This window comes from Heloderma suspectum, chromosome 1 (genome assembly GCF_057233095.1).
Source record: "Heloderma suspectum isolate Gila_16-S chromosome 1, 16-S_ref, whole genome shotgun sequence".
Classification (NCBI taxonomy): domain Eukaryota; kingdom Metazoa; phylum Chordata; class Lepidosauria; order Squamata; family Helodermatidae; genus Heloderma; species Heloderma suspectum.
This window is the reverse complement of record NC_139458.1, coordinates 210,790,842-210,816,138: the sequence shown is the minus strand read 5'-3', so window position 1 is coordinate 210,816,138 and position 25,297 is coordinate 210,790,842. Positions and strand designations below refer to the sequence as shown.

At 40.5% G+C, this 25,297-nt stretch overlaps 1 protein-coding gene across 3 annotated transcripts in view; it reads right to left on the bottom strand.

Annotated features, from left to right (window-relative positions):
- ABI2 (abl interactor 2) overlaps positions 1 to 25,297 on the bottom strand; it is an 80,258-nt gene that overhangs the window by 28,490 nt on the left and 26,471 nt on the right. For all 3 annotated transcript variants that reach the window (XM_084818359.1, XM_084818348.1, XM_084818370.1), the window contains exons 2-3: positions 7,855 to 8,022; positions 2,667 to 2,843 (exon numbers count right to left, since the gene is read on the bottom strand). In XM_084818359.1, the coding sequence (XP_084674485.1) occupies positions 2,667 to 2,843; positions 7,855 to 8,022 (345 nt within the window). The remainder of the gene's footprint in view (positions 1 to 2,666; positions 2,844 to 7,854; positions 8,023 to 25,297) is intronic.

Sequence of the window (25,297 nt, the reverse complement as noted above, 5' to 3'; positions counted from 1 at the left end):
ACTCTTTTGTTTCTAAATGGACTAACTTAACAAATTTATTTGGAGTAGATTCCAGCAAGTCTGGCTGCACATAAAACAACTTACCAGATTAGTAAATGGCTATTCTTAATTCTAGACAATTTGTTTTGCATGTGCAGCATATTTCACAACTCTCATGCAATACTAAAGACATTGAGCATGACCAAACTTAACCCAATATAGATTTGTTATCTCACAAATCTACTGCTTAACCTATTATCATTAAACCATGTTTTCATGGAACTGCATATACTGTAGTTTGCTTGATCAACTATACACAATTACAAACTTAATTTCTTAAATTAAAATGCAGCATTTAAAATTTTCCAATCAACCTTGCTTTATAAACAAACAAGCCATGGGGCCAGCTTACAAGCCATGAATAAAAGGTATGTCTGACAAAAATAGTTTTCATAAGAGATTCTACATACCCATGGCTTATGTCACTGTTCTGGGTTTCATTTTGCAGGATTAAAAAACGTATGGCATTTATTTCAAAATAAAGGTACAGAAATAGATCTTTAAAATGAGATTGTAAATGCAGTGATTCCTATATATCATTTTCTACAAATAATTTATTCACTTATTTCTACATATTTTTATCCTGCTCTCCTACCAAAAGGTACTCAGAGCAACCAAATAAGAGTGGAATTAAAGTAAATATCATACAAAGAGAGTTAGATCTTATTTGGGCATGTAAAGAGCTCCACTACTAACTACCATCATCTTTGGGAAAGATGGTATCCATCCACCAGCAGAACAGACACCACTGGCAAAACGGTGTCTGCCCCCCTCCCCCATACAGCCCCTCGTGCACCCCCTCCCCAAATCTGCTTTGAAGGGTTGGGGGACCCTCCAGAGCAGATCTGGCAGGCACGTGAGTAGCCAAGGCAGAGGAGAGTAAGGGGATGTTCACTCATGTGATGTCAAATGTAGTCCATAATGATTACCAAGCATGGCATAACATTGTCACTATTGACTATATATTTTTCTTTGTTTTTACAAAGTATGATATTCAAACATTCCCTTATAGGGTATATTTGCTTGCTATTATGGACTTCTTGTCTCCTTAATAGTTACACTCCAGGAAACAGAACAGATAATTGAATCGCATAAATCAAAGAGACAATGTTGCTGTTACACGCCAATGGTAAACATGAATGTTACTGGTACAATAACTTCGGCTCACTATCTGCTCTACAAAACCTGAAAAACTGATAGTTGTACTACACTGCGTGTTCCATCTTTACAACAGGGCCCTCATATACATGCCTTTTAACAGGCACTACATTGTATTTCTAGTTCAATATTTACGGCTAGTATTTCACTCAAAAATTATTGTGCACTTTATCGTTCTGTGTACTAGTTAATGTGGCAACTGCTTCTAGTGAAGAATGGTGGAATAAATTTGTGTTATATGATTTGAATATACTTACTTTTTGAGTATAATTACTTTTAATATGGCTTCACTGAAGGTAATTTAATCTTTCTTTTTTTTAATTGTGATATGTCATTCAAGAAGAGCCACATGAGTAACTAAGGGCGCAATCTTATGCATGTTTAGACAGAGAAAAGGCCTACAACTCCCAGCCTGCCCGTGCCTGCACTGCTGGCTGGGGCAAGCTGGGAACTGTAGGCCTTTTCTCTGTCTAAACATGCATAGGATTGTGCCCTTAGTGTGCAATCCTATGCATGGTTAGGGAGAAATATAGCATGGCTGGCTGGGGAATGCTGTGAGTTATAGGATTTTTTTTCTGTCTAACATGCATAGGATTGTGCCCTAAATGCAATTCTCTTTGAATTCAAATAATTCTCAAGGAAATAAATACAATGGCATGTTACTCTGCCATTACCTTGCTGACAGAAGGAGTTGCAGGCCTTGTAAATAATTCCCATTCACATTAGCCTTTCCTTTCTCAGTCGAATTTTTACAATTTGTTAGTCTCATTCAAGAGTGCAATTTGGAGAAGACATGCAAGACTGTGAACAAAATTTGCACATGCTATCAAATGTGTACCTACACAAATCATGCAGACAAATCGTACAGTTAACTCAATTTGCAATTTAGCATTATGTTAGATTGTACTACGAGTGCTGTTAGAGCTACGTGCACACTGAAGCCTAAACAGTTTTCTACTTTTCCTAATGTTCGGTTTCAAAAACTCCTAACACACACAAAAGGCTAGCCCCTTCATTTTGCCTATCATGCAAGTCTGGAAATCATAAGTTTGGTCTGGGAGAAGGTTAATGCCATGCTAGTCCTGGCATTATATCTGGCTCACCAATAAAATTTAGGACAAGCAAACAGAAGGGGGAGAATGCATACTCTGTAGTCACAGAGGTACTGTTTGACAACCCAATCAAAATGAAGGGACTGACACAAAAGGCTTTCCAAGATGAAAGCCTTCTACTAATTTCTCAAAATGCAGATATCACAAACCGCTTGAAAAGCAGGGTTTACTTTTTGTTGGGTGTTTTTTTAGAGAGAGAGAAATACAGAAGAAATAATATAAGATCAGTAAGGATTTTTACAGGATAGGAGAATCCATGCAGCTATTTAAAGGAAGGAAGATCCACACACAAATGTTTGCATTCTGAGAATATACAGGCAGATTGCCAAATTCAAACTATTCCACATCACCACTTACCTTTACCCCATGCCCAGTATCATCTAGAATTGTATAATCAATAGGTTTTCTAATATAGCGAACTGGTCGCTCCAGGTTGGCTGGTGCAATGATTTTGTGAGTCCTTGAAGTGTTTTTGTTTGTAGTCAAGATGCCAATTTCTCTTCTAGCCACTTTCTCTTTGTGTATGTCAACTGTCTGCAAGCATAAGGAATTTACAAATAGTAGTAATTAGCCAAATGTGTTTTTCCAAATCATTAAAATGCATTTAAGCAAGCTAGTCAGTATAACTGCTATATCCGTACCTTCAGGAACACATATAGCTTCTTTGTTCCAATATAAAAAATATTTATTCTCCTTTAATATTAGAAGGTTTGTTTTACATTACACAGTATTACCACATTTACCTAAATAACATAAGGAATATCCAAAATGTCTGAATACAATGGGAATGTTATCCATAAAAACACAAGATGGTTACTAATGTCATATAACTAACCAAGCAAAGTAAAAAAACATAAAGCAAGACCTAAACATTAGCCTCTAGTGCCTATGGCAACTGATAGAGGGTGACACACATTTTCATGTCCATTACTGTATACATTTTAGATGTTTCCCCCCAGATTTGGGCATTAACATTCTTGTCAGAGAAAGCAATTTGAGAAACTGTCCTGGAACAGGTACCACTTCCAAAAACATGAGCCACACACACTGCCTAGCATCCTCCTCAGTGTTTTCACAGGCAGAAGACTGCCAGTCATGGGCCTCTGGCATCCCAGCACGGATCCCATGTGCACATTTATCCCCATTTATGTTCTATAAATATTTCCAATTGCTGTTCCCATCAAAGGTTATTCCAAACATTTAGTATTACATGTTTGGAATATGACTAAACATTTAGTATTAGTATTAGCAAGCGCACCACTACCTCAGTGTTATGCAACGTGCTTCAGGAAGAAGTGGCGACAAGAAGGTCTCACCTGATCACACTGTTCTGACCTCATTGTGTATCATGTGAAAAACTGCATGGGGCTAAATCACCAGGGATCTTGCTTGAAAAGCGTTTTTTTTCTGCCTCCGCTTCCTGCAGGATCCAATAACTCAATTTGCACTAGGACCTCTGATAATACTTGAGATTTCTAGAGAGACACAGTGACTCGGTTCAGACGATCCACTAACCCATGATGGGTTGTTTTCTGGAACAACCCATGATGGGTTGGCGTGTCATCTGTGCACTGTTTTTTCCACCCACAGTGGCTTGTTTCCCTCAGACAACCCACACTAAGAACCCCTCTGCAGTGGGGTTGTTTTACCTATGGAAGGTTAGCGTGTCATCTGGCATGCCAACATGGGTTACAGCAACCGCCTACAGAGCCGCTCGACAAGAACAGCTGAAAACACTGCCACCGCTCTGCTCCTCTCAAACAATCTCTGAGCAACCTTCTTTTCCTGCCGCATTCATCTGTCTTTGTCTCCAAATCAATTCCCCCCATCCCCCCCGCGTGGTTCCCAAACAGTTTCACATGTGGATAAATCCTCACTTTTCCATGAAAATGCAAAGCCGTGCATTTATCCAGTAGTGCATATGCTGGCTCCCCGTAAGGGGAACTTGTATATTAAATTTCAAACGTTCGGGGGGGGGGGGGGGCTCGCCTTTTGGTGAAGTGTTAAGCATCCCTCCATTCCAGTCAGGTCACTCTTCTCAACACAGCAGATGCATCCTCCCCTCCCCACAACTCACAATACTGACCCCCACCCCACTTTTCACTACCAACATCACCCCCCCAAGCTAGCCATGCAACCCACCCACAACCATAAAATGATGCCAAACACTGCCTTAGTAGATTCAAAGCAGTATTAAGCAAGCCAAATAAGCTGCTTTGTGCATCAATAAAAAGTTTCTTTTTATTCTATGTTGTTGGTTTGCTGCTGGTAAGGGGGGAGCCGGCAAAGGCTTGGGAACTGGGGCAGTGGATAAGGAATAGGGACTGGGGAAGAGGGGACAGGAGCCAGAAGGGAAAAGAATGGAAGCAAACAGTTTGTTTCATGTTTGGATAAATCCTCACTTTCTATGAAAAAGGAAAGTCCCACATTTATCTAATAGTGCATGTGGTGGCTCCCCATAAGGAGAACCTGTATAGTGAATATATTAAATTAATATTATAAATATTAATATACAGAACCTGTATATTAAACCTGTTCCATTTCTGCAAACTTTCAGGGAGTTATAGCCCCCTCCCATTTGTTTCACATGGGCTGAGAAGGGGAACCTGTCAAATGCTTGAAAATCCAGCTAGGAATCATAGCGGCAGCACTAGAGATGGCGGGATGTGGTTTCCACTGCAAAGGAAGCTACAGGGGGAGGAAATAAACTATGCCATGTAGCTTGTTTGCCAGATCATCTGATGGGAGCACAGTAGGTTGTTTGCCAAACAACCTACTCTGGGTAGCTTGTCACCCACCATGGGTTAGCGTGACATCTAAGCAGGCCCAGTGACTGGGTTTGCACAACACGACAACTCAGTGGGCTGTTTGTTGAACATGTTGTCCAAACCCAGGTCATTTTCCACAGGGTGGCTTGTTAACCATACAATGTGGCATATTTTTCTTGAACAAGCCACCTTCAGAACCCATTGTTTGTTGCTGGGTTGTTCAGGGTGGTTAACAAGCCACACTGCATGGTTAACAAAACACTCTGCAAAAAATGGACAACATGCTAACCCATGGTTCAACGAACAACCCATGGTTCAACAACAACCCACACTCAACCACCAAGTGTGGGTTAGTGGGTTGTGTGAACCCAGCCATTGTGAGTTCTTGTCTGAAACAAGCTTCAGAGGGTTGTCGTGTCGTCAGAGTATAGACTGCTTCCCACAGGGTGGCTTAATTTTGGCCAACAAGCCACCCTGACAATCCAAGGCTTGTTCTTGGGGCTGTTTAACCCATGGTGGGGTGACGTGTTGTCCGAACCCAGAAGAGCCAACCCATCCTGGGTTGCAGCAATCACGCAGTGAGCCACTCAGCAACAGTGAAAAAAAATGTGCTGTTCTTCCAGAGTGATCTCGACCGTCTGCTGTGACAGCCCCTCCACCAATGCCCAAACAGCTGTCACTTGTTCACCAACCCCCTTTTTTGTATTTGGGGGGGCAACATTTGCGGAAATGGGGGCGGAAAATGTTATTATTATATTCACGGCCCCAGGAATGTGCACAAATATCTTCATAATTCTGTATTATTATTTGTCGCAATTGCACAAGTGCACACTTGTGGCTATCAAAAATATATGTAGCCTTGCCTTGCCTTTTCCTTGTATGTTCCATCTGTCAAAGGGAAGGAACTGCAGTATGAAACATACAAGGTAATTGACTAGAGGAGACTGCATATAAGCTGATTTGACACCCATTGACCCGTCAGGAAAAGGGGGCCAGATCGCCCCCTTAACAAAGCAATCACCAGGATTTTAAGTGTTGAACTGACACCTGAACTGCCCTGTTTCCATTCCATACTTCCCCAAATTTCCAGGAAATCCTTTTAAGAGAGATCTAGGGTCTATTCCCTTTTCAAGACTTCCATTTGCAGTAACTGCTCTGAATGGGAGCCATGAAAAGGGGGTGGACCCTAGATTGTTGCAATTGTTTAGAATTTTAAAATCTGCTTGCACATGATGCCAGGCCAGTGTTTTGAATATAAATGAAATTATATTACCTTGCTTTTAACTATTACCATATTACACACACTTGCATATTTTATAAACGTAACTCTCTTCTTCCAAGACCAGACTTCCTCAATATGTACCATGCTTTGCACAAAAGGAAAGAGGTATGGTTTGAATATCCAGAATTACTGTTTTAAAATTCTCAGAGAATAAGTGTGTCAAGAAGACCAAATCTCTCATTGGAAAAGTTTTAAATACTGGGACTTATAGTACAAGTCACCTTAATTTTTTTTATAAAGTAGTGAAAGTGTGTGTATATTGAGAAGCATATAAATACATTACTAAAATAAACCTTGTTGTCAATGGCCAAATGCTAGACACTCTCCCTCCCCAAGTCAATTATCTCTAAAAAAATACCCAGGTCAAGCTTCAAAAGGAAGGAAATTCTAAAGTTCTAAATTCTCCCTCTACCTCTCTCTAGATTTCCTGTCTTATCTTTTAAGATTAGGACATAACACATAAGTAGGATGTGGCCAAAGCATTTATGGTCCTCCAAACTTCTGACTGAAGGGAGAATTTCGTAAGTGGTTTGCCAAGCAAATTAGAGGGCCAAATGGCCCTCTCTAAATGAGAGAGTTTGCATGTTTTTAAGGTAGGTAAGTTTAAATGTAAGTGATGTGCCAGCAAAGATCATACTTGAAATCTTAATATAGCTAAGGTATGAGTAACGTTCCTTTACCAGACAGACAGCGAAATTTCAGACACAGTAAGGCCTGTTTTAAATATGGCCCTGACATTGTAAAACTCTATGTATCTGTGCCTATGAGGATTTTTCTATTCAATGTGGGGCCAAGAAACTTGAGATGTCATCTTTAAGTAATTAATTTCAAGAAGCTCCAGAACTTTTTAAAAGGTGAAGTAATAATACATATAGAAGTGACATATTTTAGACAGAAGAGCAAGATTTAAAACTAAACACTCAGTAAAATACAAGACAAGGAGAAGAATCATCTAGGGGGATGAGAAGACAAACCAAGCCAAGTTGATCAGGTATCCAGAACCAAAATAATATTTTGAATTCCTAGGCACCCAGACGGCTGGATTTTTTCCAATGTCCTATTCCGTTCACCAAAAAATCCTTAATCATACAGGCCATTTTAAGCCAAACCACACACTCCCACAACTGAAGTGACCTCCTTTAAAAAAAGTTTGTTCTGCTGTCATAGCCAAGTAGCTTTTCTAGATCCTTCTGAAAAGCCAAATTCTTTCCAAGTTCTATTTTTGGCAACCTCAATGATATTCAGCTATCATGGGTCTCCCTCTCTTCCTCCAAGAAAATGGCATACATGAGGGATATATCCTTTCATCATCACAACTACCCTGTGAGGTAGATTAGGCAGCAAAAGGGTAATTGGCCCACGGTCACCCAATTAGATTCATGGCTGAGTGGACTTTTGAATTCAGATCCCCCAGATCATCCAAGTCCAATACTATCTATTGTATCACACTGGTTGTTGGAAACAAACTGAACAAACATAAATAATGTTCTCTCACTTGTGAAATGTGGTTGATTGAAGATTCCATGCGCCTAAGCTGGGATGCCTGGATATCCAGCATCTGCAGAACATTGTTGGCCAAGGTGTTGATCAAATAGGCTACACTAGCTAAAGACTGAGTTGTGTACGCTTTGGTTTCTTCTAGGGCCCGTTGCTTATCTGTTGACTAAAGAAAAGGAAAATAATCAGAAGTGTGCATTTTTTATATGAACTACTTTGGGGTAACAAGTAACATGCATCAAAAGGACAGGAACTTCCACTCACATTTACCATTTTTACCTCCCTAATTAAGTGAACATGAAAGTGGTCTAAGTGTCTTACATAACAACTAACCAGCAATTTCAATATAATATTTTCAAGGTACCAATTGGACTATTCAGTAAATGCCTGAAGTGGCATGTCTAACAGCGTCCTTGCTGCATCTAATTAAATCTTCCCAAAGTACCAATCAAATAACAATTTTCCAGGAAGGTCTGCAAATATTCTCAAAGGTAAATTAACACATATGCATACATGCAAGTCATTTTAAAAGTTCTATTTTCTTCTATTCATTTCCCATTTTCTTCCCATTTTCATAAGATTAATGTCTGGTGATTACCAGAAAAACATTAAAAGTTTCATATACCCTCAAATTTGATCCTAAGAATCTATGATAGTAACAAATTTAATCTCATTCATGCCAGTACTACTAAACCAACCAATCAACAATCCATTTAAATGTAAACATTTGATACATAAAATATTAAGAATTATTCCCCAGATTCCAAGATTTCTGCACACGTCAATTCCCCTCCCCGAATTCAACCTGTTAAAAACAAGACACCAATTCTCGTGCATGGGTATGTTAGCACTGAACAAGAGCAAACATGTTCCTTTTTCTTGAGCTCAATACAAGAAGGTAGCTTACCTTTTATCTCTGGGTTGCTGGCAGACACTCTTCAGGAGCACTGTTATCTTCTAAACATAAAAGGCACTGCTAGTACCCACCATTAATATAAACTCCTTTTAAAAAACACCTTAAGCAGCTGTCCCTCCAACACTGCTATTTCTCTGCAGATCTCATATCAAAATCTTTACTGTTTTTAGAAAAGCAGTCATTTCTCCACATCACACAATGAGGGGAAGTTCTAACAACTGAATATTACCCTTTCTACAAAGTACTAAAGGGAATCTTGGGTCCTTTTGGTGTAATGCCAAAAACAAAAAATCAGAACCAACATTTCCCAATTCCACTAATGCAAACCTATTCTTAAAAAAAAAAACTCTAAAGTAAATTTGCTTACATAATGTATGCCTACTAAGATTTCTACTTACATACCCACAAACACAGTGCTCCTGCCTTTCTCACATTCCCACCTCTAATGCCAACACATATTACAGAAGCAACAAATAACTCAGAAAGTGAAGCAGCCTCCTTTTCACTTTATTCTGAGAGGTGTTATCCATACTTGTGGGTACAACATAGGCTGCTCAATGCGCATATAAATTCACATAAGGCCTAGTCGGAATAGCTCAAACAGTAATCCACCTGCAGCAGAACATTAAATATGAATAGTACATAATGCAACTGGAGTCCCAATATGTCAGTACGCAGCGGCTAGCACAGCCTTTCCCAACCTGGTGCCTTCTAGATGTGTTGAACTACAATTCCCATAACCCCTAGGGCACAAGAGTGAGGAATACTGAGTTGGAATGTTGGACAAGGCTCTGGGAAATTGAGGTTCAAATCTCCTCGCAGCCATGAAGCTCGCTGGATGGCTTTGGGCAAGTCACTATCAATCTAATTGACCCTCAGAAGACTGTTACAAGGATATAATGAAGTAACTTCATATATGCCATCCTTAACTTATGGAAGGCTAGGTAGGATACAAATGTGACAAATACAGGTTTCATCACGTCCCATAACTACCCAGAAAGAAGCAGGACTTCTCTTGGACCCATATATCAACCAGTATGGAAGGAACCCAAAATGTATTTTCCTGGTGCACACATAATGCTAACCTATGGTTTATTTAGCCCATAGGTTATTGAAAGGCATTTGGGATATAGGGAGGGAGCGGGTGAAGAAGAAGGGAAGCAAACAACCCAGGGATTGAGAAAATTAACTGCAGTTTGTTCACCTGTCAGCCCAGGGTAGGGCAACAAACCATGGGTTAGCAATGAGTTAAATAAACCAAGGGTTGGCATTGTGTGTGAGCCAGGTCATTTCCTAAAGTGGATTAATAGTTATTTCCTTTTCCCAGATAACCCTGGGAACTGTTCTTTTGTGAGGGGGCCAAAGATGTAACATAATTCTCAACATCCTCAAACTACAATTCCCAGTATTCTTTGGGGAGGTGAAAGAAGCCGTAATAAAAACTGATATACTTTGCCTTCTCCTTTCAGATGCTTTTAATAGTTGTTGGGCAGAAGAAGGGTTCCAAATCTCTCATTAAAAGAATATATTATTTTCATTCCTGTGCAGCTTGGGAATTTTAGTAAGGAAAGTAAGACTGCAGATTCTAGAAGAAACAAAAACTTCAAAACTTTAAAAGCTAGAACTTGGCTTTAGAAGTTTTAGGAAATCTGGGAGGGGGGCAGCACCAAATAGTGGTGGGCATTCCCATAAAACATTCAGAAAAACAGAAAGCCAGTTAATAATCACTGCTACCACTCTAAAAGTGTGCTTAATAATTCAATGTAGTAATAATATCTTTCTAACTGCCCTCTAGGTATTTGGAGAGGAATCAATTTTCTCTTATAAAAATCCAAACACTGTCAGTGGCATAGGCACAGAATATTTAAGAATTCCAGAGAGCATAAAAATAGATTTTTAGGGAATCAGTAATGGCAGAATGTAATCAGGAGGTAATTCAAAACCTAGCAAACTTTGGGTGAAATCCAACACAAGTTTTACACAGAGTAGACCCACTGAAATGAATGGGACTTAAGTTAGTCATGACTAACTTATGTTCTATTCATTCAATGGATCTACTCTATTTAGGACTTCTGTTGGATTTTACTCTCTGTTCCTAGATAGTTGAGAGTGAAATAGCTCCTACTCACATAATTACAGGATTCCAGAACATTTAGCATATTTTGTGTGTGGTTGTTTTATTAAACTATGGTCACTAAGTGTATGAAGCCAACATCCAATTTGAAGAAGTGTTTATTTCCTTCAAATCATCACTTATTTTGAAGCTAGCCAAAAATGTAAGACTCTAGGGAAGAAACACAGGGAAAAAAGTTCTGATGTGTGTTTATATTTAAATTTATATCCTACATTTCCACCATAAAGTGGCTCAAGACTGATTAATTTGTATTGTGAATTTATAATATTTCAATCTCAATGCCATTTTTGAAGAACTAAGGGCACAATCCTATGCATGTTTAGAAAGAAAAAAGTCCTACAACTCTGAGAATTCTCCAGCCAGCATGGCTATCTAAACATGCACAGGACTCAGCCCTATTACAATTAAAAGGGAAGTAGCACACTAATTCAGCATTCCAATGGGCAATTGATGTAGCATTTTCCTCCCTAATGACCCCAAGATCTAGCTCCTGGGACTTAATTTGAAAACTGCATATATAACACCCCAACAGAAAAAAAAAAGCCATGCTGAATCAGATCAGAGGCCTGTTTCTACAGTGGCCAACCAGATGCCCATGGGAAGCCCACAAGTAGGTCATGACATCAACAGTACCCTCCCACTGAAGTTTCCCAGCAGCAGGTATTCAGAGGCATACTGTTTCTGATACCAGAGGTAATATGGCCATCATCACTAGTAGCCACTGATAGCCTTATCCTCCATGAAGTTGACTAACCTCCCTTTAAAGCCATCCATGTTGGTTGCCATCAGTAGAGCTTGTGGTAACAAATTCCAAAGTTTAACTGTCTGCTGTGTGAAGTACTTCCTTTTATTTCTCCTGAATCTCCCCCCCCCCATCAGTTTCATGAGATGACTATTTTTGTTTGTGCTGGACATTTGCATTCTAGTATTATGGGAGAGAAAATGTCTCCCTATCCATTTTCTCCATATCACGTATAATTTTTCTAATTATGCCTAATGTGGAATTTGCCTCTTTCACAGCAGCTTCACACTGGATCAACATCTTCACTGAGCTATCCAGCACAACCCTAAGATCTCTTCCTTGGTCAGGTAATACCAGCTTGACCCCATCAGCATGTACGTGAATTTAGGATTTTTTGCTCCAATGGGCATTACTTTACACTTGCTTACACTGAACCACATTTGCTATTTTAATGCCCATTGCCTATTAATGCCCAAAGGCAGAAATATCTTAACTAAAGAGTCTGTGTATGATCCAAATTAAGCACTTTTAAATCCCACTGAATTACATGGGAATTAAGTATATGACCTCTCATTAAAACCAATGGGACCCCAACGTGCTTCATTTTGGCTGTACTGTGCCCTGTATATTTCACACATAAGTCTTCAGATCGCCTCCAAGACACTTTTCTACTAAAATGACAACCATTTCAGTCTACCAAACAGCACCACAAATGGAATGCAAGGAGGCAGGGCCACACAAAAAGTAAGAAAAAAGGTTCTATTAACAATAAATAGATCTTTAAAAAGATATAAACCACCCCAATAAGAGCACCAGCTGTAAAGAATTAACTATTTCATACACAGCAGTTATGAGCAGTGGGACTTGGCAGCTATAGTCTGCTTCAGCCACAGTATCACATTTAACATCTGCATATCAACGAAATGAAGTGTTTGGTTTAACATAAAACTTGGCGCTTCAGCATAAATGCAAAAAAGAGTGTATGCACACATTTTAAAAAGTAACAGCAGGCTCAAAGCAACACACACACACACACACACACTCCATTTAGATGTTATTTAAAGGTATTAAGAAGGAATCCTATCCCACACCCCATCCTTCCTACCCTACCTTCACCACCCACTGCTTGCTCCACACTGTCTTATGATGCATTTTAATGTACATCATGGAGGTGCAATTTGTTCTAGAGTCTTTTTGCTAAATCTCTCATATAAAATAGATTTTAAATGTTAGAACAGAACACAAAAGTGTATTTGTAAAATTTAATTCAAAGGGAAAAGGTTGTTTCACTATTACAATTACACTTTTAACAATTTGTGTTATTTTAGTGAACTGATAACAGGTTGTAGATGCACCACTAAGTTCATTCCAAGGATGTTGTAATGTGTTAATTAACACATCAGGACACTTGTTCCACAGAAGATATATATAATTTTATTCTGCCTAGCCATCAAGTAGAGCAAACAAGGCAAAAGGTTTTTAAAGAAGTAACTGAAAGGGACATTTTAAGCCATGACTGATTTTGTTCTGCTTCAACTTTGTTCTGCTTCAAGTAGCAAAAAAAAAAAAAAAAACCATGAGGGAAACAAAGCAGTCAGCCATTCAGAACAGAATTTAAGGAGGCAGGAGCTCAGAAAGATGTGATCTTAAAAACCTGCAGAAGGTTACATCCTTCCTCTCCATATCTACCATACCAACCAGTACCAAGGGAATGCAGTAAAAAAAAGGGGAGGGCTCCCAACATATTTAGCAACTCAACTGCAAGCCAATAGTGAAGTCATCTTTTTTAACACAGAGGTAGTAATTTGCTTTTTAAAGTAAGCAGTGAACTAGGTTTTGGTAACAGAAGAACTGTTTGCTTCAGCATGAGACAGTGAGAGCCCATTTTAGTACAAATGGTGAAGTTGACCATCTGGTCATCTGCTCCTAATGCACTGACTTCATCAGATGCAGCTGAAACAGTATTCTGGCATCATGTTCATGGCAGACATTTCTGAAACCATGAGGCGCTACCGCCCATTTTCCTTCATGCTCCACTTTGACCAGAGATCTTTGTCAAAGCATAGCAAATAATCCTAATTCCCTCTCTCTCTACAAGTTTTGTATTTCTTATGAACACACAAAATATAAGATGGACCAACACTTCACAGAAATGGGAACAATTCAGTTTTATACAAGTTTATAAATACAATTTTTATTGATCATTCATACACCACCAATATGCATGACTCTTTCTTGAATGCAAGATAGACACTCTTGTCCTGAGAAGTGTCATCATTCCTACAAATAGCACATCTCAGGTGGTTGAATGCCTATTAGTTTGGAAGCAAATATGGGGCCACACAAAAATAAAGGAGTGGTTTCTACATACTTGAGGGACTCCCTAAGTATGCAGGAGTAGCATACATTTGTACAGAACTTTAAAAATAAAGAAGGGGGAAATTAAAGCCACACAAAAATCCGACAATCACATGTGAGATCTCAGGACTTACTAAGTGTTGATGGCAGTTAAGTGGGGCGGCGGGGAGAGAGACAAATCTGTAGAAGTGACTTCTGACAGCAGGGAGGGGGGCTGGAGAACAGCATCAAAAATGCAAGTTGATATGGAGAAAGGCATTCCTAAAGTTTAGATACCTGGTACCCAAGCCTATTTAGAGCTTTAAAAGATCAAAAACATCACATTTAATTGGTCTCGGAAACAAAACTGGCAGCAAATGAAGTTCTTTTAACATTTGCAAGCTACAGCCCTCAACAGGAGTACTTTTCCTAAGAGGTAAACTGCAAACATTTTGCTGAGGGTCCCACTTGCTTGCTCTAATGGGTGGAAGCAAAATCGGGTCATTTGCAAAACAAAACAGAAGTTTCTCCATACCTGGGAAACTAAAATATGCAGAAGATACGTTTTAAAATTAGGCTTCCCAAAGGGAGCAAAAGTCTCCCTCTCCCTCCAAAAAGGTAGTAGCTGAGGTCTGTGAATGCATGCTGCCTTCATGCTGTAATGGAAGCTATGTCTATGATTTTTCTTCTGTCTTGCAAGTCCCCTGAGCCATAAGGAGCCTGGGCACCAGTTCAGACAGATTTCTACACTGCTATCCTGAAGGCTCAAAGGAAATGCAGGGAAATCTCTCTTACCGGCGCCCTAGCTCTAAGTGCCATGCAGGGCTTGTACAACCCACTGCCTTGTAAGACTATCAGGGCCTAGGCATCACATCAGGCATACTTAACCAAAGTTGGATATGAGGTTCACTCTGTCCCTGGGCTATTTAGCATTGCAACTTAACCGAGACCTCTGGCTTGTCTCTCCCCAGACAAGCCAGAGAATGAATCCACAGTTTGTTTTTGGGTTGTTTCTCAGGTTTGATGGGGGAATGACAACCCATAAGTTTGAGTTCAGACACAACACTAAACAGCCCAGGGATGCTCTGTTCTAGCATCCTTGGGTTGTTTAGCCTCTCCTGCTTGCAAAGGGAGCAATTGGGCTGTGGGAGCCAGCATACTCACTCGTTCTCAACAACCCCAGTTTTTAAAAAACCCTGGGGTTGTTGTGACCTGCAAACTAGGTCAATTTCACTTTAGGGCTGTAGCAATGAGCTTCAAGCTACTATCCTACCACTGAAGCACAGAGCTAAAGCCCTAAAGGGAATTTATAACATAGCTCTTGTGTTGTGTCTAACCAACACTGAGTCATCTCCAGTCCAACATGGATCTTCACCCCCATCATAACACATCCAGTGAAAGGATACACTGTATGAAGTAAGCTTCCCTGAATGGAAATCCTAAAGGAATGGAGAAATGGGCAATTAGCCATTAGGAACAATTGTACACAAGTCAGCAGTTCATAACATGCAGACACACACACAAATCAAATGAAGTTAAGGAAGTGTGGGCAAAGTGGATATCACACAATATAATATTTAGTCACAGTTCATGTCAAATTGACAGTTGTTTACAATATTTAAAAACAATGTTTCTGTCGCAGAAAAGCCAACACAACAAGCTACAGTAAATAAACAAGAAAACATGCACACACAAAACATGAGTCTTTCCCACTTGACATAAGCTGTACAACTGCAATGTCTGCTACAGACCTAAATGTAAAACACTGTGCAACATTTTATTGCAAGTACAATATAAAATGTACAATATTTTACAATATAAAAACTTTTAAGATGCATACTTTAGCCAGATATCATTAATCCCAAATTAGACAGACTGATCAATCTATAGGTTATTCTCCTCATCACTATACTCGAGAAATGGAATGGAGGTAACAAAAGGTACCAGCAGCCAACATCAGCTATTCTCAAAGGACATCAGTCATATTTTGAGATTTGCACTGTCTCTGCCCACTAGAAAGCACACTCATTCTTTATACAAGTTGCTACTGAAGCAAGATTACCTACACTATGAGATTCAGAATTTTTTTTTCCTATGGGGGTTAAAAGCTTTACCCAGTTCCAACTACAAAGTGACCCAAATGACTCAGGAAGAGAAGGAGCTTCTGCATTCTATTTTCACATCCCTCCCTAGCCAGTCATACAATTGACAGCTGCTGTGTTTCATTATTTTCTGCCCACTCTACTTCCCCTGCCAGCACTAAAGCACAACAGAGCTCTGATCGCTACTTCTCCTACAGTAGGACAGGACATGCCCATTCCCCCCTAATTTTTAAACCCCAACTCAAATGAAAAGTGAATGGTACAGTAAGTTAAGAAAATCATACATGCAAAGATTCTCCTAAAGCCAGATCTATGAGTATTCTCTGATCACCCTGTGCAAGCAAAAGATTCAATACCTTAAAATTATTGGCTTTAATAAATAATTAAAAAGTAAGCATCTTGCCCTTAGGCCAGTGAAAATAGCCTTGAGAACAGGAGTACGGCAAGCAGACAGGCAGCAGCAAGAAGAGTGGCCAGGTATATTTGCCACTCAGCTGCTCACATGGGGCAATTGCTACTTTTTACAGGACCATGCCAAACTACAAGGCTGGCATGTTTAAAATCCTGTATGATTGTAGCCTCGTATAAAGGGGGGGGGGGAGTTCTCCTTTTTCTTTTTCTTTTTTAAAGGAGAGACTTGGCACTGAATATCTAGCTACTTAGTAATTAAGTATCTTGTTGGTAATAATCCAGCATGAAATAAATACAACCATAGCTAATCATGTCTTCCCAAAGGTACAATAGACACATGCATGAAAACTGCACATCAATTCATGCAACACACACACACACACATTCCCATGACAGTCTACATCTGTATAGCAAAAGCACTATGTGAAGGGGACCTGAAAGGGGAAAAAAAAACCCTATATGTTCGTGTACATCTTACAAATTTCTCATATAGTACTGAAATGAATTGCTGTTGGGATTGCATTAATCATTAGCATATGAAACACAAACTCTTAACTTTTTGAAATCATGGCCACCAGAAAAGCCATTATCTGGGTAAAGGTGCCTATATAGAATGCTGAAGTATCCATGTGAAGCTCAAATATAGATAAAATATATGTGGTCTTTTTGTTCACAGATCAGGAAAGGTTAAAAGCACTCAAAAGTCATGCCAGATTTTATTTTATTTATTTTAGCTGTAGATTTATACAGCATCTTGCTTTTTACAAGACTATCCTTCTCAATCACTATGTACTATGCCCAGGCAGGAATCAGATATACTATGCCCAGGCCCCCTGGAGAAATCCCTGCTGTTGTCTCCTATCTCAGATTGGAGATAACAGCAGGGATGTGGGAGGCAAGTAGCCAGCGCTGGTAGGAGCAGCCATTTTTCCCAATAGAAGACTCAGTGTAAGAACACAGCCAGTACTGGGAACAGCAGCTGTTCCTCCCAATTCCAGCTACTCACCACTCCCATCCCCACTGTTATCTCTGATCTGAAATCAGAGACAACAGCAGGGATTTCTCCAGGGAGCAGGTCTTGGAGGCCAAGGAGGCTCTGTGGGCCAGAAGCAGAACCTCTATGGGCCAGAGGTTCTGCAACCCTGCCCTAATGCAAGGTGCTACTTAACTGAGCTATGTCATGGTTAAATGCTGTTTTACTTTCCCTAACATGTTATAATTAAAACTATAAAAGCTCTGACAGACAAGAGTGCTTCCATTACTTCTGCTATAATACATATGCAAATCTAGGGATGGGGGAGGATTATTAATATTGCTACAGTTTCCAACAGCGGTGTAAAATATGCAAGATTGAACTTAGCGACCATCGTTATGGTTGATTTGTGTCTGTTAAAATACTGCTTCTGAAAATCTGAGGATGAAGATCAGCAACCACTGAACAGGCACTGAATGAAGGAATGTAGGCTGAAATCCACCCTTGTAACGAGTCAGTAGGGGACCTGTGAAAATCTACTTTGTTAAAAGACAAAATGTGGTAAACAAGAGCCTGATGCGAAGAGGTTCACAGATTTTTCTTATGCTGTGGAGCTTGCAGTTTTGGATCCTGCTGTATAATGGGACACTTGGGATGTAACATTAAGATCTTCTGTTCTGATTAAAGTACTTTGCATGGAATGTTGTTGTTTATTCGTTCAGTCGCTTTCGACTCTTCGTGACTTCATGGACCAGCCCACACCAGAGCTTCCTGTTCGCTGTCGCCACCCCCAGCTCCCCACCTCCAGAATATCATCCATCCATCTTGCCCTTGGTCGGCCCCTCTTCCTTTTGCCTTCCACTTTCCCTAGCATCAGCATCTTCTCCAGGGTATCCTGTCTTCTCATTACATGGCCAAAGTACTTCAGTTTTGCCTTTAATATCCTTCCCTCAAGAGAGCAGTCTGGCTTGATTTCCTGGAGTATGGACTGGTTTGATCTTCTTGCAGTCCAAGGCACTCTCAGAATTTTCCTCCAGCACCACAGTTCAAAAGCATCTATCTTCCTTCGCTCAGCCTTCCTTATGGTCCAGCTCTCGCAGCCATAGGTTACTACGGGGAATACCATTGCTTGAACTATGCAGACCTTTGTTGTCAGTGTGATGTCTCTGCTCTTCACTATTTTATCAAGATTTGTCATTGCTGTCCTCCCAAGAAGTAAACGTCTTCTAATTTCCTGGCTGTAGTCAGTGTCTGCAGTAATCTTTGCACCTTGAAAGACAAAGTCTGTCACTGCCTCCACGTTTTCTCCCTCTATTTGCCAGTTATCAATCAAGCTGGTTGCCATAATCTTGGGGGTTTTTTTAGGTTGAACTGCAACCCAGCTTTTGCACTTTCTTCTTTCACCTTCGTCATAAGGTTCCTCAGCTCCTCCTCGCTTTCAGCCATCAAAGTGGTATCATCTGCATATCAGACATTGTTAATGTTTCTTCCAGCGATTTTAACTCCAGCCTTAGCTTCATCAAGCCCAGCACATCGCATGATGTGTTCTGCGTACAGGTTGAATAGGTAGGGTGAGAGTATACAACCCTGCCGTACTCCTTTCCCAATCTTGAACCAGTCCGTTGTTCCGTGGTCTGTTCTTACCATTGCTACTTGGTCGTTATACAGATTCCTCAGGAGGCAGACAAGATTACTTGGTATCCCCATACCACCAAGAACTTGCCACAATTTGTGATGATCCACACAGTCAAAGGCTTTAGAATAGTCAATAAAACAGAAATAGATGTTTTTCTGAAACTCCTTGGCTTTCTCCATTATCCAGCGGATATTGGCAATTTGGTCTCTAGTTTCTCTGCCTTTTCTAAACCCAGCTTGTACATCTGGCAATTCTCGTTCCATGAATTGCTGGAGTCTACCTTGCAAGATCTTCAGCATTACCTTACTGGCATGTGAAATAAGTGCTACTGTTCGATAGTTTGAACATTCTTTGGTGCTTCCCTTTTTTGGTATGGTATATAAGTTGATATTTTCCAATCTGTTGGCCATTCTTGTGTTTTCCAAATTTGCTGGCATATGGCATGCATCACCTTGACAGCATCATCTTGCAAGATTTTAAACAGTTCAGCTGGGATACCGTCATCTCCTGCTGCCTTGTTATTAGTAATGCTTCTTAAGGCCCATTCAACCTCACTCTTCAGGATGTCTGGCTCACTGACCACACCGTCAAATCTATCCCCGATATTATTATCCTTCCTATACAGATCTTCTGTATATTCTTGCCACCTTTTCTTGATCTCTTCTGCTTCTGTTAGGTCCTTGCCATCTTTGTTTTTGATCATACCCATTTTTGCCTGGAATTTACCTCCGATGCTTCTAATTTTCTGGAAGAGGTCTCTTGTCCTTCCTATTCTATTCTCTTCTTCCGCTTCCGTGATTGCTTGTTTTAAAATAATTCCTTATCTCTTCTGGCTAACCTCTGGAATTTTGCATTTAATTGGGCATATCTTCCCCTATCACTGTTGCCTTTTTCTTTCCTTCTTTCTTGGGCTGCTTCCAGGGTCTCAGCAGACAGCCATCTTGCCTTCTTGGTTTTCTTTTTCTTTGGGACATTTTTTTGTTGCCACCTCCTGAACAATGTTGCGAACTTCTGTCCATAGTTCTTCCGGGACCCTATCTACTCAATCTAGTCCCTTAAATCTATTCTTCACCTCCACCGCATATTCATGAGGAATATTAGTGAGCTCATATCTAACTGATCTGTGGGTCTTCCCTATTCTCTTTAGTCTGATTCTAAATTGTGCAATAAGAAGTTCATGATCTGAACTACAATCAGCTCCAGGTCTTGCTTTTACCAACTGCATAGATGTCCGCCACCTTTGGCTACAAAGGATGTAGTCAATCTGATTTCGGTGTCGACCGTCTGGTGAAGTCCATGTATAAAGGCGTCTCTTTAGGTTGTTGGAAGAGAGTGTTTGTATGCACAGTGAGTTGTCTTGGCAAAATTCTATCAGCCTATGTCCTGCTTCATTTTGTTATCCCAGACCATGCTTGCCTATAATTCCAGGTGTCGTTTGACTACCCACCTTAGCATTCCAGTCTCCTGTAACGAAAATAAATATTTTTTTTGGCGTACTATCCAGTAGGTGCTGCAGCTCCTCATAGAACTGATCTACTTCGGCTTCTTCAGCATCTGTGGTTGGGGCGTATATTTGAATCACTATGGTGTTAAATGGCTTACCCTGAATTCGAATTGAGATCATTCTGTCATTTTTTGGATTGCATCCAAGCACTGCTTTAGTCACTTTATTATTAATTACGAAGGCTACTCCATTTCTTCTGTGGTCCTCTTGTCCACAGTAGTAGATCTGGTGGTCATTTGATGTGAAGTGGCCCATTCCAGTCCATTTCAGTTCACTGACACCCAAAATGTCTATATTTAATCTTGACATCTCCCCAATAACCACATCCCATTTGCCCTGGCTCATAGATCTTACATTCCAGGTTCCTATGGTGTGTTGATCTTTAGAACATTGGATTCGTCATTCACCACCAGCACCATCGGCTGCTAGCCGTCCTTTCGGCTTTGAGCTAGCTGCGTCATCACATCTGGGGCTAGTTGAACTTATCCTCTGTTCCTCCCCAGTAGCATTTTGACCATATCCGACCTGGGAGTCCCATCTTCCGATGGTATACCAACATATCTCTGGCTATATCCATTTAGTTTTCATGGCAACAATACTGGGGTGGGTTGCCGTTTCCTTCCCCAGAGATCGTATTTAGTCTGACCTCTCTGCCATGACCTTCCCGTCTTGGATGTCCCTTCACGGTTTAGCTCATGACGTCACTGAGGTGCTCAGGCTCCAGCACCATGACAAGGTAACGATCTCCTTTGCTGAAGTTGCATGGAATACATGGCTACAAACTCCAAAAAACAGTTTTTTCCCTGTGTTTAATAAAAGCTTCACATTTTTTAGTGCCTCTTGATAGTTTCTTAATATCTCTGGGATAGTAAATTGAGAATAGCTCTTATTTCATAACAGTGTTCATTTAGATGATTTAACAGAAATAGAATCTTAAAGCCAGAGTATTGATTTGGAGCAAGGATTTTAACTTGTTAGAAAAGGCTTGTAAGTAGCCATTAGCCTGTTTCCCTGTGGCAAGTAAAAATTTCCTCCAGGTGACCAGATAAGTTTGAATTTCTTCTAGCCATAAAGAGGTACTAGTTAATTCTCTCTCTTCCTAGAGGACCATCAGCTCTGAAGAAATGAGACTCTATTCATCATTAGTTGCTCATTCAGTATACTGCAGCATTTTGCACCTCACCTGTACATATGCTGTCTTGGAACTATTGCTGAATTTGTGTTGTGCACAGCTCTCTATTAAATACTGCCACTGACACCACCACCCCCAACTTGGAAGTATGCAACACTTGTGTATTTATGGGTATGTACATGTACCCCAGTGGAAGAAAAGGTGTGCTGCCCAGAGTTCTGCCATTTCAATGTTTGCACTTAGACTCAAACTCCTTCTGCAACAACTCAAGCTATCACTTAGTATTGCTACTTCAGTAGTACCGCCCCCTCCACCTTAAATCGGAAAGCTGCTTAGGATAAGCTAACTACTTGCTTCCAAGTAGGACTGTGATGACTCATGACCACTATCAGCAGTCATATTATGAGCACTGCTCACTTAACAGGGATTATGCAGCAATATTTTACTAATGGTTCCAAGTACTGAGATGGTTCCAAGTCCTTTGTCCAAGGCTCCCGACTGAGTCATCTGTTTTCACTGAAGAATTTTTTTACAATAGTCTGAAATTGAACTACATCAAGAGCCTGGATTTGGAAAAAATCTGTGATCAATACCGACTCCCACAATTCACTGATGGCCTTGGATTCATTTACTTCGAGGCGTGGACTTGACAGCTGGAGGAGCTGCCAGCTGGCAACTACAATTTTTGGCTTGTCCAGTAAGACCAGCCAAAAATTGTACACCCATTCTGTCTACCCACTTACTTGGTAATTCTGGGTGAAAATGTTGGTTTTATAGGTTTTATTTAGGCTGCTGAGCTCTCTTGGATGAAAGCATGTCACTGACGAAAAACATGCTTTCATTTGCGACAAGACTTGAGTGTGGTGCAATAAGTCCTAGCATCTGCTATAAACACCAGTATACCTACCGACTTCTCTTCTAGGAAGACAGAAAAAGAAAAAAATAACACCCTGAGCCTGTTTCTAGAACATAGCCTTGTGCCCCTTCATCTGCCTGATGAAGAGATCTGGAGATCTTGAAAACTTGCACATTTTCGGTGATCTATTGGTTGACCTAATAAAGATATTACACCAATATGGATTTTGTTGCCTCTAGTGTGGAATGGCATCAGCAAAGGTTTGTTCTCCCGTTCCCCATCCTTCCCTTTCAAGGAATACTGCACACCCGATTGACGGACTGGGGAGCAGGACTGGGGAGCATGGCTGCACCATTTTTAATCTCTCTCTCTTTGGGTGCTCAGTATATTGTGTTTAATTTCTCTCCCTCTCTGCAATCCATGTGCAAAGCTGCTTCCCCCCAAAAGTCTCTTTCGCTCCCCTCCCCACACAATATCTTCCTCCTAAAACTGAGCAGCAGCATGAAAAGATCTTTTGTAGTCCCAGCCTCCACCCCCTTATTCCAAATACCTCCCATTCAACCAATTTCAGGTAGATTTTTTTTTAAAGAACCATCAAGGTTTGCTTTGTACATTGATTGCAAAGACAAGCCAGAGTGGATTTTTGTGTAGAGTGAAAGAACTGTGAGTTCAGTGCTGGTACTAAAAATAAATTTCTAGGCCGAGCATGTGCTCAGTCACCTTAATTCCAAGTGTCTCTTAATTCTTGGTATCAACACCAGAGGAGGGAAAGATGGATTATAAATTTGTTAAGAAAGGTGAGAAGGGCAGTATCTACTTTCTAAAGATAGAAACATTGGGTCTTACCTGTACAGGAGAAACACAATCACTCTGTTGTCCTGCTCCTTATTTTAAAGTAAGTGCAAAGGGAAAGTACAGGCTGCAATTGCTCACTGATATTTGAGGAAGCGCCTCTCCCTATATATGCCTGCTCAACGACTGAGATCTGTTAGAGGGGCCCTCCCCTGCGCCCACCAGTGTGAAACAATCACTATGGGGGGGATGTGGGAGAGGGCCTTCTCTGCTGTGGCACCCCGGTTGTGGAATGCCCTCCCCTTGGAGGCCCAATTGGCCCAGACATTGGTTTCATTACAGTGCCAAGTAACAACAGGACTTTTTACCAAATCCTTTGAGCGCTAAATGCATTCCCTAAAGTAGCACACTGTTTTAACTGTTTTATTGTTTTAGATTTTAATTGGTATTAGCTTGCTTAATGTTTAATATATTTTAGCTGTTTAAATTATTTATTGTTTTATATTGTTTAAACTGTTTTATCTGTACGCCGTCCTGAGATCTTAATTATATAGGGCGGGATATAAATGTTTTAAATAATAAATGAAAATGATATTGGGGGGAAGGCACTCTGAACATGCCCAAAGGTTCACTGCTCCTTAACGTTAGGAGTGCGGAAGGAACAGGCTGCAGTTTACTAACAAAAGCACTCTACTGCAGATGCTCAGAATCTCTCTGTATCATCTGTCTCCCTTCTCCGATCTGAACAGCATAAAACTACTCTTACTCTATACCTAAATGTGTATAGGATTGCAACCTATATATATTTAGTGGAAATAAATTGCTATTAATTTTACTGGCGGTTACTTCACAGTAACTCTGTACAAAATTGTAGCCCAATGTTGCAAGTGTACAAATGATTACTCAGAAATAAGCCCCATCAAGCTCGATGTAACTTATTCCCAGGTAAATGTGTGTCTAAGATTGCCAACTAACAGTGCAATCCTGACCGCATTTACTTGGAAGTAAACCTGACTGAAATGAATGTGACTTGTTTTCCAAGTAAACCTCGTTAGAATCTTGTTTCACTTGGGTGGAATCCACCTACATTCAGTCTACAAATTGCTTTCCTCTGCTGCTCCACCAGCTCCCCCACACCTCCTGCGGCCTCTGGAGCCCATCCGAGCACAATTAAGCAAGTGGGGTTTTTTTAATCGGCCCTAAAGCATAATGTGTGTGTGGGGGTGAAGGACAAAGAACTCCTTCCAGCTCTTCTTTGGATGATTGGGGGGCGGGGAGGAATCTCTTCCACCTGCTTGCATGCATCCCCTTCCAGCAAATTCTGTAAATTCCCACACATTCTGCCTACCTACAACCCTCACAATCTGGGGAGGGGGGAGGAGGTTATCCCCACCCATGTATTTACCATAGCAACCTAAGACTGCAAGAGGAGACCACCCCACCCCGGAGGCTTGAAACTTCTGTTTTTCATCCAGAATCCACTTCTGCTCTGGGCTGGTGAAATTCTCAGAATAAGCACTTGGATGGTGGTGATATCAAGAAGGCACTTTCTCTGGGCTGGGATTAGCTGAAAGGGGGAATATTCAGCCAATGGGGAAAATGTGCTTGGATGATCTTGCCCAGATAACGTGGGCAAGGGCACTCCAGTAAGCCACCCCACCTCCACTGCTTAGTCTTTACAGTGGGCCTGTCTTCAAGCCCCAGTAATTTTCAGCAAGATAAGATTGTGATGTGTGGTACTGGTAACAACGTTTAGTACTTGATAGTAAGTTTCACAGTAAATGTACTGATTTTGAACTTCTAAAGCTGCAATTGTATATACAGTAATTTGAACATCTGAATAAAAATTGATAGTGTCAAGCTTTGAGTCCCTTTTACTGAAGAGGCAGAGTTGAAATCTACTTGT